This window comes from Antrostomus carolinensis, unplaced genomic scaffold (assembly GCF_000700745.2).
Source record: "Antrostomus carolinensis isolate BGI_N321 unplaced genomic scaffold, ASM70074v2 scaffold4226, whole genome shotgun sequence".
Classification (NCBI taxonomy): Eukaryota; Metazoa; Chordata; class Aves; order Caprimulgiformes; family Caprimulgidae; genus Antrostomus; species Antrostomus carolinensis.
Window position 1 is genome coordinate 1 of NW_010319641.1, and position 16,064 is coordinate 16,064.

General features: G+C 38.9%; 1 protein-coding gene across 1 annotated transcript; it reads left to right on the forward strand.

Moving 5' to 3' along the window:
* Nucleotides 1-5: 5 nt before the first annotated feature.
* On the forward strand, nucleotides 6-12,769 carry QRSL1 (glutaminyl-tRNA amidotransferase subunit QRSL1; the record flags this gene model as incomplete). The annotated part of the gene is made up of 10 exons (XM_010169305.1): nucleotides 6-45; nucleotides 1,203-1,301; nucleotides 2,758-2,854; nucleotides 4,539-4,715; nucleotides 7,004-7,179; nucleotides 7,305-7,417; nucleotides 8,931-9,123; nucleotides 9,512-9,629; nucleotides 11,800-12,005; nucleotides 12,492-12,769. Coding segments are annotated over 10 exons (1,431 nt in total), but the record flags the coding sequence as incomplete, so codon positions are not given.
* Between the last annotated feature and the right edge of the window lie 3,295 nt (nucleotides 12,770-16,064).

A 16,064-nucleotide genomic window follows, 5' to 3' on the forward strand; every position in this document is an offset into this window, starting at 1 on the left:
CTGCTTTGAAGCAGGCTGAAGAATCCGAGAAGAGATACAGAAGAGGTATGTTTGTAATTGATATTAGTCTTTAAGAAAAGAGTTCTTCCTGTTAGGTGAAGCATTTCTATTTTAAAAGCAGATGTACGTGCTACCTGTGTGACTGCTGGGGGATGAGGATTGTGGTTGAGACTTCTGTGTGTGAGTGCTTGTGAGCATGTGCTTGGCACCCCCACTAGCGTTATTCAGTTCAAAAATCAAAGGCAAGATCTGGACCAAACCACTGCAGGTAAAATAGGCTCTGTCCTGCTTGAACAGCACTGTATGGGTTGCCTTCTCTTTCAAAACTTTCCCTCAGCAGTTTATTTTAAGTTGGTAGCCAGCAGTTACCACAAACAAGAGGATGGTGTGGTCTTTTGCAGGCCTTTTAGGTGGGGCAGGCAAACATCCAGCTCAGCCTATCAGGTTTGAAATTAAGAAAGCAAATGAAAAATAAAGCAACTTTGTTAATTGCAGTTATTTGTTGGTGAACAGAGTAGCATTAAACCCAGCATTTGGAGGCTGACCATCCTCATTTTCCTTTGCATTGCCTGGAAAACAGAAAAGGGAAATTTTCACCTCATAGGGTATTTGTTTTCTTTCCTGGGTGACACTTGCTGTCCTCTGACAGCTTAAGAAAATTGCCAGCCATCAGAGCATTTTCTTTCTGACATAGGCTTTTTTTTTTTGGTGTGTGTGGATGGTAGATAATTGATCACCTAGGGAAGATTTTCTCTGCTTCAGTAATTTTTTTCAATAAAATCTACTGTGCATGTCAGGTAGGCAGAATTTATGTCTCCCAGCCTAGGGATGGAGTAGATTTAGGCAGCATCTATGGCTCAAATAAGCATTACATGATCATATTTGAAGAGGTAAGCACTCCTTTGGGATAGCTAACCTATATGAGAGCAGTTCTGTGTCTTGCAGGCTTGGACACATTTGCAGAGCTCTGCTCTGTGGGGTCAGGGCTGCTCTGGGCAGAATGCTCAATTCTAGAGTTAGAATGAAAGATGGTTCATGAAAATGTAACAGACAGCCATCAAATGCTAAGTGGATAGCATTCTTTCTTCCAAAAGAAAACCACCCATAGGGACATGGGAAATAAATTGTAATTGATGAGAAGACTGTACATATAGCACACTTTGCTTTAATCTCTGTTGTTTTTGCAATAATTCCTAATGCAGGTCAGCCACTGGGTGTTTTAGATGGAATTCCTATTGCAGTAAAAGACAACTTTAATACAGCTGGCATTGAGACAACATGTGCATCAAACATGCTAAAAGGTACAGTAGAACTTTTAAAGTAAAATCAGATCTCATTTCAGAGCTCTTGCTCTAAGGATTTATGGAGTGGAGTCTTCCAGAAATCTAAATATTTTCAAAAATTGAGCTGAACTCATTTGGAAAAATATGTTTATCTCATTTCTTCTGCCAAGCTCATCTGGTATTACAGATGCATCTTTTTCTTGTGTAAGCACTTTATCTCCTTTATTCATATGGTTACATGCTTTTAACAAAACAATGTTTATTTTAGCCCATATGCTAAAATTGAATCGTTTTGTAGTTCACATTTTGCTTCACATTACTTTTAGATCTCCAGGAAAGCAGCCAGTACTGTTTGCTGCTCTTCTGTCTAGCAAAATCCAAATACAGTCTATTTTTTTTTGTTCTGTTGATAATTGTTGACTTAAGTAGTTTGTTCAGATGGCTATGGGAAGAGTAGACGTTAACAATTCCTTTCTCGATATTCCTGATATGCAGACATTGTCTATAAGGCTTTTTAAATTTTTTTTCCATTTTCTGAGCTCACTGTTTCTATTAACACGCCACGAACGTTTTCAAGGCGTTAGAATGTTTTCATAGTAAAAACATTAGTAGAAAACATTTCTTACATCTGTTTTATTCTGCACAAAGTAAAACTGGAAAGTTTTGTGGAAGATAGCCCAAGTAAATGATCAGAACCCTCATCTGATTATGGGTTTTTTTAATAGCAGAAGAAACAAACTATGACCTTGCCATTTTAAAAAGTGTTGTATTACCTGAGATGCTTTTCCTTAAAGCATGTTCTGTTGTGACTGATTGCAATGTCGCGGCTGAGAGTATTAGGAGTGATGTATGTTGTCCTTGTTGTTCCTCTTGAGGGTAGGAGTAGAGAAACCCCTGTCAATATTCACAAAAGGAATTGTTTGCTACCTAGGATCTCATGTAGGTATCATGGGTTTTTTTCATCCTAGTTTATGTAAGGTCTGAGTGGTCAAGGGTGCACACGTTTGGTCACAGGATAGCCAGTTATTATTTCAGCTTGTGGTTAACCGTATGCTTCTTTATCTCATGGTAATGGGAGATAATTCAAGATAGCTTAGCACTTTTCTGTGAAGAGCTGTTTCTCATTTTTTCTAATTTTAGACAATTCCTGCAAATTGACTGAATGCAGTAATTTGCTACCCTTGTGGTAACTTGTTTATACAAAGTCCTAGCTCCACGCTCTAGAAATGTATAATCCAGAATTACTGGATCATAAATTGTGAAGGAAAAAAAGACATGTCAAACAAAACAGCATTTGGTTTACTTTTGCTAAATTTTGGAAATTACTCATGTTATCTTGAAGCAAAATGTTGACACTGTAAACTGACAATTCTTATGCACAAATAATGACAACTTTGAAGTGTTCAGAGTAGCTACTTCTAAAAATCATCTGTATCTTATCAATCACTCTCTTAATTATTCTGTTTGTTTCCAGGTTATATTTCTCCTTACAATGCTACAGTAGTTCAGAAATTACTGGATCAGGGAGCTGTGCTTTTAGGAAAAACAAACTTAGATGAATTTGCAATGGGGTGAGTGATGTTTATTATTTTTAATGTGTGATTGCACATTAAATAGGATACACACCATCTGTTCTGATCTACCTGTAATCCTTGACTCCTCTTTCTGTGAGGTTAGAAAATAATGAATGCTTACTCGTGAAGAGTATATAGAGTTGCATGAATTTCTCCCTGAATATTTATACTTTTGTATAAATTATAGAAATGTTGAGTTTTATGAACATAAGTGTTCAGCAGAGGGGGAGGAAGTGGTACAGCCTTTGCTGAAGGCCTTTTTCTCTCCCCTTACTGGTGGGTTTTGCCCCTTAGCTAATTATTATCATGGCCCCAGTGGCAGTCACTGTCTCTGCCAGTCAGTCACTGGAGTAATTTGTTTGAGTGCTCCTTGAGTTGCTGCGAACAGGCTTACCTAGAGCAGCACTTTAAATTGTCTAAGCTAGTATTGGTGACTTTTTGTCAGAAAAACAAATGGAAAATGCTTTCACAAATTGATTCTCCAGCAAATTGGTGAAGGTAGCCAAGCTATAGCAGGGAACAGCGTTGGGCCATTAGGGATGGGAGTCTCTGTCACCACAACTGCTGGGTCTGGAAAGGAATGTCTGTGGCTTTAGTTACCTGTGAGAAACAGTAAGTGTTGTGTTTTGGTTTTGTTTTTATTTTACCTGAACTGAAGACAGAGGCTTGATTGGGAGGTCACATGGACGGGGTGTAAATACTTTGACCATGTGGTTTGGGATAAAATAATTTCTGTATCAGAGACACTCTCCAGAGGAAGAGCAAGGGGAAAAAAGCACAGAAAAAACTCATTATGCTGTGTTACAACTGGCCCAAGCTCATTAAAGCACAGAATTCTCCTAAAAAGGCTTATCCCTTTGCTGGCCTCTCATCTCTGTTCAGTGTGTTTGTATGGTCTCTTTGCTAGCAGCAGCACCATGACCTTGATCAGGGAGCTGATCCAGCTCAAAGCAATGATGTCTCAATAAGGTTAGTTTTCAGCTGCTGTGTCAACACCCCACTTTGTCTGCTGATTTGGCTAATGACACTGCCACCCTGGAGTCAGGGAGAACATGGGGTGGAAGTTGTGAGGAAGGGGGAAAGTACCCTCTGCCCTGCTTCTGGTGGCAGCTCACATTTAGCTGACCACAGGCTGACTGCAACTGTTTTCTGAGAAGCCAGCCTGGCACTCGGTGAACTGTGGCCTCAGGAGAGGGCTGCAGAGTGAGTAATAGTGTGTTATTTACAGAGAAGTGCTTGTTCCTGCTATTGCAGGGCTTTTCCCCCAACCTCTATCAGCGTGGTTTTCCACAAGACTGTGGTCATCTTCTTTTGGCTTTTCCAAATGTAGAGCTGGGAAACCAGAAGACCTTTGTTTTGAAGCAGACGTGCAGCTTTACTATCCCAAAGCTTCAATCAGTTTTATGTTTTTGTGATTAATGTTCTTTTCAGTGGCATTATCAGAATTTAGAAGGAGGTACAAGTTCAGGTTCTGCATCAGAAAGGGGTGAAGATCTATAAACTTTACAATTCTGTGTAACATTGTTGAATTTGTACAAGGATGTATGTGCACCAGTCTTTTTGTGTTGAAATTGAATTTGCTAGGATGAAGGATGAGGAATTGGATACAGAAAAAAAACTTGGTGAATGCAGTGTGTCACCTGTCACTTCTGTCTGTGTTTGTCTTGCCTGACTATCTCAGATCTGGGAGTACAGATGGAGTATTTGGACCAGTCAGAAATCCATGGAGTTATTCAAGGCAGTACAAGGAAAAATCTGTCCCAAAATCCCATTCTGAGGACGAAGAGTCTAACTGGGTGATAACGGGAGGGAGCTCAGGAGGCAGTGCAGCAGCTGTATCATCTTTCACATGTTTTGCGTAAGAGGCTTTTTTAATTTTTTTTTTTTTTTTAATGTCTCAAGTTATGTTGCAAGGTTTTAAGTTTATAATTTTCTCATAATCTAGTTTGAAATGGGAGGGTTATTTTCACTGGCGTGCAAGAATTTATTTCAGCATCCTTAGCTTATTTGTGGCATCTCATGAAGCCAGAATGAGTCCATGTAGGCAAATTTAGGCTTATTCATTTTGAGTGTTATTCAGCATACTGATGTGACCACTTTACACTGTGTGAAATAAAATTATAATGGCAGTAAAGGAGTGACAGTTTTATTGTTATTCCTACATACTCTCTTAAAATTAACACGGGGTTTGTGACACATCCTCTTCCTCAGTAAGTGCATTACACAAATACATGCTGAAATAATTCAGCAAATGAGGAGATCACGTAATTTGTAACAGTATAATAATCTTTCCTTCCCTCCTTTGTTTTTATAGTGGAGTTACATAATAATACATGAGATTTAGGATCTAAAAGCTTTCAAATCCCTGACTTAACAAAAGGATACACATATACTTACTACATAGATACTTACAAATCTGTCTGTTTTAAAAAGTTAGAAGAGAGTTTTATTTTGGGGGGGGGTTTTGTAGGATTTTGTTTGTTTATTTGGCTGGTTTTTTAAAGGAATTTAAACAAGCTAGGATTTTTTTTTTTTTTTTTACAACAATTATAATCAGCATGGAATACCAACGTGCTTTTTAATTAATCAGTTGCCTATACTACCGTCCCCATCCAACTGTTAGAAGAAATTTGATTCTTAAAACTTTGCACCTTTAATTTTATGCAGTTTTTAGAGCTATATAGTAGAGCACATTTTATAGAAGATGATTTCAGTTGTGCTCTTAACTGGAAGGTGTTTAAGAATGTTCTTTAGTTACTGTGTCCCTGTTTACCCATAAACTATATTACAAGTGTCTATTTTATTGTTAAAATATTTTTTGCTAATGTTGATTACAACTCAGTTTATTTTGTTATTTTTTTTTAACGATAGCTCTCTTCAGCTCATTGCCCTCTGCTCAGGATGTGGTCTACTCAACATGTTAATACTGTTGAAACTGTGCAGCCATTCTCAAAGACTGCTGGTCCTTGTCCTGAGCCAGAATGGCCCGATCCTGACAGGGTCTGGCACCTTCTCTTAGGTAGCTGGGAATGCTGAACTCCCATTTTGCACTGCTCAGCACTTTGTCAGGTCAGGTCAGGGAGATTTTTTTCACCCAGCTATTTTATTGCCTATAACCTATTGTATATCCATTCTATTAATTTCTTTCAAGCGTCAGGAATGCTGTCAGTCTTTGTCTTTTCAATTTGAGATTTGGATGTAGAGAAATGGTACAAAACTGCAGATGTTTTATATTAATACAAAACCTTTGAAAAAATTCCACTTCAGCAAAGTCAATTGAACGGTTCAGCCATTTCAGAAACAGGTGCCTATGGGAAAAGTCACATACCCACTTCAATAAAAATTATACCTCTTTCTGAAGTTTAATGTATTTCTAGCAAAGATTTGGATGAAAGCTGTTTCATTTTTTAAATGGTGCTTGAATTAAAATTATTAAAAACAAAAGAGCAGGTTTCATTTCAATATTAATTTCCAATTCCATCACAATTTTTGAAATAAAAATTTCAGTTTAGAAAGAACAAGGTTTCACCTGTGAAAGAACAAAAAAAAAGAAGTAAACTTTAAAAAAAAATTAAAGAAAATAATACTCTGTTCTAAAAATGCACCTAAGCTACTCTAAACTGGGATTTTTAATGCTATGCTTTGTAGGTTTGAGAACAGGAAAAACATCCTAGACTTTGAAAAGCGTGCCCTATTATTAGCAAAAAGTATACTGTGTTGATATATTTATAATGGAAAATAGTGTATTGGCTACTGAATAAATAATGTATCAATTTCTGAAAATTGTACACTAAATCATATGAGATGTGTCTTTTGGCGTCTATAGAACTGGAAGAGACCAACACAGAAGGCAGAAGTTGATGTTTAGGGCCATATTCAGGTGGCCCAAATTCTGTCTGTCTGCCTCTGCTTTGTGGAGAGAACTGGGCTCTGCTGGTGACTAATTCAGAGGCCCTAAGAAAAATAAGACAACAGAGAAAAACTATCAGACGTAATGAGCAGACTAAAATTTAGGCTGTGTGATTATGACTTCTAATCTGGAGGAATTCACAAGTTTTTAAATCCATGCATCTTAAAGCCATACATTTTTATTATTTGAAAATGTTCTGATTTATTTTACTAATGATAATCCTTTTGAAACCATAGAGCCTTAGGGTCAGACACGGGAGGATCCACCAGAAACCCGGCTGCTCACTGTGGTGTAGTAGGTTTAAAGCCAACATATGGACTGATCTCTCGCCATGGTCTCATTCCCCTAGTGAACTCCATGGATGCGCCAGGAATCCTAACCAGATGTGTGGATGATGCAGCAGTTGTGTTAGGTATTACTACTTCATATATCTTTGTGTACAACACATCATTGTTTACAACATTCTCTCAAAACAAATTGAACTCTGGCTACCCATTGTAAGTTTTCCTGTTCTTCATATGTCATGTCATATTTCAGGTTTGCTTGCTGGACATGATCCTAAAGACTCTACCACAGTTCAGGACAACTTTAAGCCATTTGAACTACCCAATCTGACTGATGTCAGCAAGCTCTCAATAGGAATTCCAAAGGTAACATTTAAATCCTGTCAAACAGGAACAGCAAATAGGACACCTAACAAAAAATATTTCTGTCTTGCCCACCACCTCCCAGTCTCTCATGATTTAAAACAGTGAAGACAGTACAAGCAGCTCCTGGAAAAGAGTGGTATATGTTCTGTTGTGCAGGCAGTTTGGAGTGAGCGTATGCTAATGCTTCATCCAAAACATTTTGTCATCGCTGTGGGAAGCACTGTCAGGAAGTTCCAAGAGAAATGAGGAACTTAAGTTCATGGTTCTCTCTGTTGCTTTTAGTCACCTGTATAACCTCAAAAAAGTTGCTCTTAGTGCCTTCTCATACAGTGGGGTTAGTGCTGGTTTGTGCAGTGCTTTCTGATACTTGTCTAAATGGCACTGTGTTAATATGAAGCAGAATTTTCAAGGCAGTTGAGTGGCACAAGGAGCTGTGATCCATAGAGCTCTAATAGGGATTGAAAGACAACTGCAATCTGGCTTCTGATGTATACAATTCAATCATGTCTGTAACTGGAAGGATACTTGCAATTTAGGCACAACATTTGGGACTTCAGCTTATTTTTAATTTAGTAAAGGCTCTGCCTTCAAAGACGCAAAGTGAATAACATCTATTGGTTTGATTCTCAGTATTTGAACCTGTGCTAAACCAAAAGATTTAATTTGGTAAACAGAGATGTCCACTGACCAATTAATTATTCAGGATCTGTGAAATGCAAAAATTTTATGCTTAGAAAATTAATTAGCTGCATACTGGTTAGATTTTGATAAATCTAAAATAGTGGTATTGGTTAATTATTCATATCCTTTGGACAGTTGTTTCCTTCTGCTACAGATTATCCTAAACAGATACATGCATATATTAAACATGGGTCACAGCTACTCAGAGATCAGACAGTATTATGACCCTGATATTGTGAGTTAGAACTAAGCAAGTATCTTCAAAACCAGAGAATTTTAATAGAATATCTTTAACTTAGCTTTTAAACAGGAATGTAGCTTTCCTAAGTCTTCTCCCAGCCCCTTGATTGTAGTTCTTCTTTGCTGGGTTGCTTTGTTTATTTCACTGAGGCATGCCAGCTGCCACTGGTATGCTGTGGCCATAATTTCTGTTGCCTTGTTAACAGCAGCCCTAGTGTTAGGATTTAAACCTGAAGAGTTTCTACCCACGAACTGCAGAGCAGTGCAGTGTAGTCTCCATGAATTAGACAAGTAAGTGGATAACTGAGCAATTTCTCCTTCAGAAGAAAGTACTGAAATTCCATGGTCTGCAATATGTGGGTTAATCCTACTGAGATGAACATAATATTCTTAGGAAGACTGAATCCTGTTAATTTAATACTGCTTGATTGTATAATATTTAGTAGATGCAAGAAGCTTTACTAAGTACTTTAAATCACATCGTGGTGAGGTAATACTTTCAGTGTATTTTTAGCAAGGAGTATTTGCATTTTGGTTGCCATTAGAAGTAAAACTGCATGTAAAATCCCTTCCTTTCTTGTTTTTCTCTAAGGAATATCGTGTACCAGGGCTTTCTAGTGAAATTCTGTCTCTCTGGTCAAAGGCTGCTGACCTCTTTAAGAATGCAGGTGCTAAAGTAATCGAAGTGAGTCTGCCACACACTTGTTACTCAATTGTCTGCTATCATGTGCTGTGCACAACTGAAGTGGCATCAAATATGGCCAGGTTTGATGGACTGGAATATGGTAAGGCCTTTGAAAAAACTTTTTTCTCAGACAATAGAAACATTGCTGGATGCCATTAAAAATTAGTAGAAATGCTTTTCATGGATGAATGTTTGGTGTTATTTCTCCAAGATGGAATAGAGTAAAAACCCTGCCCAAATAAAAATTGGTAAATAGATACATTTTTTTAATATATTTCACTTCCAGACACGTAAGTGTCTGAGCTTAAAATCTGTTTAATATTTCTAGAATAAAACAGGAATATGTTTTGGTTTTTTTTATAGAATAGTAGCATGTCAGACTGCAGCAAAAAGTGGCCTGTTGTATTACTGTGTATAACATGACCTTATGCTGGTAAATTTTAAGGGTTACAAAAAGTATTAGTTTCCAAATGGCTTCTTGTTTTCAGGACACCGTTCTGACATGAACAAGTCCACAGAAAGTATGTATGCTGCGACACGACGAGAAGGCTTTAATGATGTTGTCAGGGGAAGAATTCTATCAGGAAACTATTTCTTGTTGAAACAGTAAGCGGAACATCTTGAAATTCAAATTTTCCAAGTTAACAATTTTTTAAGCAAATGGTGATTTATTGTTCATCACAACATGAAGAAAAATTCATCCTTATACTAGTAGCTACTTGTATTATTATTGCTTTAGCTATATAATACCTGGTGAACTGTTAATAATGAATGAAAATGTTTTCCCTTAGTCTTACCAGTGAGCATCCTGAGTTAAATAAATAAAGCAACTTTGTGATCTTCCCCCGCCACCCCCCCACCAGAGTATTACTGGCACCCATTAGTTAAATTAAGCAAAAAATCTATTCTATGGTATGACACTGACATCATGCTGAAGCCATTGCTGTCATAGTGTTAAAAGTTCTGTAGCTGTTAATCTCATTAAAACAGCATAGAAAAATGGCTGGTACACTCTAGTGAGGTCTTCTTAGAGAAAGCCAGAAGATACAGCAAGTAAATTAACTATAGCTCTTGGCCTCAATATACAGGGAAAGGAAGGCACTGGCAAAGGTACTGACCTGATGTCTTTACAGAAGACAGGCTTTTATTCAGCTCATGTAGAGAGATAGATCAATTTGACTTTTTTTTTTAGTTTTCACTCCTTATCCAACACTCCTAATTTGTTAGTAAAACTGCTGTTTTTCTCTGTCTTAATTTGTTCAGTTACTAACGTAAATATTAGTAGTGTAATCAGTCTGAAAGCAAGTGCACTACAGAAAGAGCTCTGTCAGCAAGAGTATTCATCAGATGTGACATCTAGTTGCTCTCAGAGACAGGAATGTTGTCAGTCAGTGTGTAACAACCAGCTTCTATGGAATGCCGATATTCCTGCCGAGTGTGCTCCTTCTCATTACAACTGTCCAGATCAGCTTTCCTGAGGCTAATTTAAAATTCACGTAGTACACCCATCTGTGAGGGAATATACAATTGGCTTCCATCAGGATTGACCAGGAGAGTCCTGTTCCTGTCCACAGTAAATTACTTCTGAAAAACAGAACTCAGGGTTCAGAAAACTTTCTTAAAATAAATAGTAGAGAAAACACATCTGTCTCCTGCAAATGTTGCATTTTACATTTTTTTTTTTCATGCTTTTGCAATGTGCAAAGTAGCTAGCTGGTTGTTCAGGAAGCAACGGAAGCTTGTCAGCATTGTATCAGAATTAACAGAGAGTATATGTTTGATTTAGCAGGTTTTTGGTTGTTTTTTTTTTTTACCCAAAATATTCTTTACATCTTAAAATATTGATTGAGGTCCTTTTTGTTCCTTTTACTGCTTTTCTGAAGTGAACAGCTAGGGTGGTTTCAGAAATGTTTGTAGAAAAATAGCTAGTTCCTATGATATAACTTCTTAACTTGAATCTGCTGTCTCTTACTGATTACGATGATTTTCATTGTGGTTTTTCAGAAACCTAAACCTTTAGGTTACTCGAACAAAGTGAGTTTTGGGCCATTTCAGTTGTTTTATTTACAAGCACTCTGGCATGTAGCAGTTGTTAATACCTTCCCCCCCCTCCCCCCTTTTTTTTTTTTTTTTTTTTTAAGAATAGCTGTGGTTTTAAATGGCAGTTGCTTTTGAAACTGAACTTCTCTGAATTTAAGGTTTCCACATTTACCAGTTCTGCATATGAAGTTAAAAGGAAGAGTAGACATAAAGCTGACTAATTTGTTTCTCCTTCAGAATGGTGTAGAGACAGTTTAGAAATCTGTAGATCACATCGAGGAGTCCATAGGTGACGGGACTTTTTCACGTTTCAAGTATCTTGCTGAGTTGAATCCTAAACGATTAATGCCTATTTTCCAGACCTGCTTAGGTCTGTATTGTTTCTAGGCTTTGCTCTGCTGCCTTGCAGTGAAATTCAATACACAGTTTAGTTTCAGGAAGGTTATAAAAGCATTGTTTTGATTTTTAGTTAATTATTGTAAACTAGGGTTTTGTTTTCCCTTCACCTTTCTTCAGCAGTGTGCCCTCATCCCTTCCTTCTCTGAGAGCTTCATTGCCATGAGAGCATAAACACCATGTTTGATGACTAAGCTTCTGGTGTATCAAAAATTTCAAGTACCAGTGTTAGTCTTTTAACCATAAGGAATACTGACCTTGTCTTTTTTACAGTAACTATGAAATTAAGTTCTATATTTTTGGAATTAGCATCAGGCCCTCATGTCCATATTCTTTCTAGGAACTATGAGAATTACTTTATCAAGGCACAGAAAGTCAGACGTCTCATTGCCAATGACTTTGTGAAGGTTTTCGGGAGCGGTGTTGATATTTTACTCACTCCTACCACTCTGAGTGATGCGGTACCGTACAAGGAGTTCATCAAAGAAGACAACAGAACCCGCAGCGCACAAGATGACATCCTAACACAGGCTGCAAACATGGCTGGTGCGTAGGGACAGGAATTCAACTGCGTTTTCCCCTGCCTAGTCACTTTTAATGTCCATTCCCTTCAGCTATTTAACCTCTTCTTTAAAATCAAGGTATTTCACCTCTGTGTTGTAACTCTTGGTGATAACCAGGTATAAGGACAGCTTATTTATTAAATGCTTTAAAATGTAGGACTAGATTTTTAAAATGAGGCACCTTGGAGCAGGGTAGGGGCTGCAGAAAGATGAATCCATTCAAGTTCCAGAGACCAAAATCTCTTTCTTAGGAGAGTTGATTCTCTTTTCAGAGGATGCTGACTCCTTAAATCACTCTAATTTCTTGTGATCACCTAGCAATATCCTTAGTTCATTGACTTAAATTATTTTAACTAGTCTTTTTCCTCTACGTTAAAACAATTCTAAGAGTAGAATTCTTGCAAAAATTACTCCCACTGGATTTGTTTAATAGTGTTTGCATGTCTTTTTTTTTTTTTTTTTAACCCAGGACTGCCAGCCATAAGTGTTCCTACTGCTCTTTCAGAGAGAGGCTTGCCAGTTGGGCTTCAGTTCATTGGACGTTCATTCCAGGAGAAGCAGCTTCTGACTGTGGCCAAATGGTTTGAAAAACAAGTAAAATTCCCAGTGATTCAGCTAGAAGAAGTGAAGAGGCATAACCATGGTGTCTTTCAGCATCAGAAATCTGCTTCTTTTTCATAACATGGGACTTCCTAGTCAGCTAAATCAAGAAGACTGTGGGGATGGTCTAAAAAATTAATTACTGCAGTTAATTGTCTTTTGCAGAAATAATAATCTGTTGGTTCTAGTCTGATGCTATCTGGCTTCTTTTTACAGATCAGTTTTCAGGGAACTTACTTTTTCTGTTAGTGTGCAATGATGAAGTGGGGGTCCCAACAGACTATTTTCACCATTGCCTTGTTCAATCATTTAGGCATGCTCTAATCGTACTCTCACGGTGTGCGTCTTGTCTTACAGCGCCTTACTGACAAGAGCTCTCAGTGACGTTACCCATTATCCAAGTTAGAATACCTACATGTATACTTGGAGTTACCTGCTCTTTGAGTTGCAGTCATGTCCCAAACCCAGACCTACCACTGGCTGTTTCTAAAAGTGAGGTTCAGTGTCTTTTGCCCCAAGTTTGAGGTAAAATCTTGACTGTGGAGAGCATTCCTGGTGGGATATGAAGTCTTGGAGTGTTACTCACATAAAGAACGGGCAGAGAATTGTGCTCTCCCTTGGAAACTTATTTCTGGGCTGACTTCTGTCTGAGAGGAAAATGCCTGCTTATGCTTGGCAGTCTTTAAAGTTCCCCTGACGTTAAGAGAAATCTGATGGATAAACTACATCGATGCAAAGATCCCCACTCCATGTTTGCCAAGCAGCTAGAGGGGAGATAGGTGAAGGGAACCTGTTCTCATACCTGAACTACTTCTTTTTAAAGGAGGGCTTTGATTCTAGTCTCTAGCATTCTCTAAATGAGACACTGCCTGTTTTGACACAGGTCCTACAGGGTTTCTTCTGTTGGTAGATTTCTGAGCGTAGAATAACTATGCGGTGAAATAGACAGTAGAGAAGGTGACAAGCAGACATCCATTCTGCATGGCATTTCTAACTTTATGTCAGTGGTTGAGACCCATCTTTGAATTAAAGGTTGGAAAGACTTGAGAACAAAACTCCTGGGTAGATACTTAAATTTCTGGACTATTAGATTCAGGGCAGCCTCAACAAGGCTTCTGCCTTGCTCCCACTCCCAGCTGCTTAGCATTTTTGGGGACTATATACCTGATGCTTTTTCTGTCCTCCCCTATCTAGTGCTGGAAATTCACCAAGCCAGAGGTGAGAGCTTGGGAACCAGCGTGTTTCAGCAGCTTCAGGATGTACGCAAGAGTTCCTCTAGTTTTGCAAGAGGATATCTAAGAGACTTTTGCTGTCTTCATATTAGAAAACTGTTTTGAAGTGGTTGACTCTGGGCCCCACAGCAGTTTCTGAAGTAGCTAAACACCCCAGCTTGCATGTAGATACGGTCGTTGCGAGGGGTATCTTTGAGCAGAGCTTCGTGCAGCTGCTACCAGTGCCAAGTCATGGCTCCAGAGTTATAAACAGTAAAGTTTCTATGGTGGGATAATTAGACTCTTAAACCACTTGTTACAGAAGTAGAGACATTCCAGGGTGCAGAAAGGTCTAGGGGTTAAAAAGAAATAAAAAAAAAACCAACCCAAAAACCCCTGCCCATGCAAACGTTTTATACAGCTGCCTTGAAAAACAATTTGCTGAAATGATAAGAGTTGAAAGTTTCATGGCACTGCAGCAGAGCCACAGCAGGGGGTAGGTGTAACCTTAGTACAGAGCGAGCCCAGATAATTCCAGTGTTTCCTGAAGGAAACAAAAGCTAGAGCTTTAGCAAACGAGAAAACTGCTTATATGTTTGGGCGTGAAAAATTTTTTTCTTCAGGTAAAGAGAAACTGTATGGAAATTGTATAGTGGAAAAGTTATTTTTAAGAATATTTGCTGTAAGATATTTTTAAATACAACTGCAATCTGATGTTGCAGTTTATGCGGTTTCCATATATGTGTTTTTCCCTCAGCCTCAACAGACTCATAGTAAGGAGAAATTCAAAGGAAAATTTAACCCAACTATTGCTACTTCTCTGTTCCTGCATTTCTCAGTCTTTAGGTATCAGGCACTTAATAGTTACTGTGACTTCATTGTAGCTTCCCCTTACATGCTGCTAGTTACTTCTCCATTGCTTTTATGATTCACCTAGGAACTAATCTGTCTGGACAGCTACAGTGGGGAATGGGCTTTGTAGCCTACCTGGGATGTCCCAGGGCCCCCCAGAATAATGAGGACAATACCACTGGCCTCACATACAGGAGATGGGCAACTGAAAAAGGATGAAGAGGTGTGCACAATATGTCTAAAAATCACTGCTAGGGTTATATAGCAGTCATGCTTCATGTTAAACCTGGTTCCCACAATGCCACCAGAGAGGGCAGGAAAGTAAGCACAGAAGTCAGAGGAGCAAAAAAGACCTTATCTATAAAGTTTGTTATTTTTCAGTGTGTCTCTCAAATAAAGAAGAAGGTATCCGATTACAGGAACGTTAGAAAGAGGCAGGAAATTAAAAATACAATCATCTTAATTAGCTAACCACACCTTTGTTTGACTAATGTCCAGATGCAATTAAGAGATTCCAGGCTAACCTCTTCTTTGTAAACAGAAGAAAGGTTTTTTCCCACCCAGCATGGGCATCCTCCCATGCTTGCTGTTGAACAGTGATAAAAGGCGTCTTTAGCTCAGCAGTGCAGGGCATTCAGAGAAAGTAGCAGGAACCCAACCAGGTGGCTTTGCCTGGTCCTGGGTGCAGTTTTATGGCGTGGTCTATGGTCCAATACCTCTACAATAAGGGTGTAAGTGCTGTCAAGAGTCACAAGCAAATGCTGTGGCACCATACCCCATGAAATGGACTTCAAAGCACTGGGAACTGAATTTTTTTTAGCTAGAGGGACTGTTTTGTATGTCACTGTGTTGGTTGTTGACTGGATTTGTGTGGCCTGCCCTGCCGCACTGATCTTGACATTTTCCTGCTGGAAAGCAGCTCTGCAGAGAAGGACCTGGGAGTCCTGGTGGACACCAAGTTAACCATGAACCAGCAACGTGCCCTGGTGGCCAAGAAGGCCAGTGGGATCCTGGGGTGCATTAAGAAGAGTGTGGCCAGCAGGTCAAGGGAAGTTATCCTCTCTCTCTGCTGTGCCCCAGTGAGGTCACATCTGTCAAGAAAGACCAGGAAGTACTGGGGAGAGGCCAGGGGAGGGCTACAAGAATGATGAGGGGACTGGAGCATCTCATGAGGAAAGGCTGAGACCTGGGTCTGTTTAGCCTGGAGAAGACTGAGAGAGGATCTTATCAATGCTTATAGACACCTAAAGGGTGGGTGTCAAGAGGATGGGGCCATACTCTTCAGTGGTGCCCAGCAACAGGACAAGGGGCAATGGACACAAAGTAGAATACAGGAAGTTCTAGCTGAAGATGAGGAAAAACTTCTTTACTATGAGGGT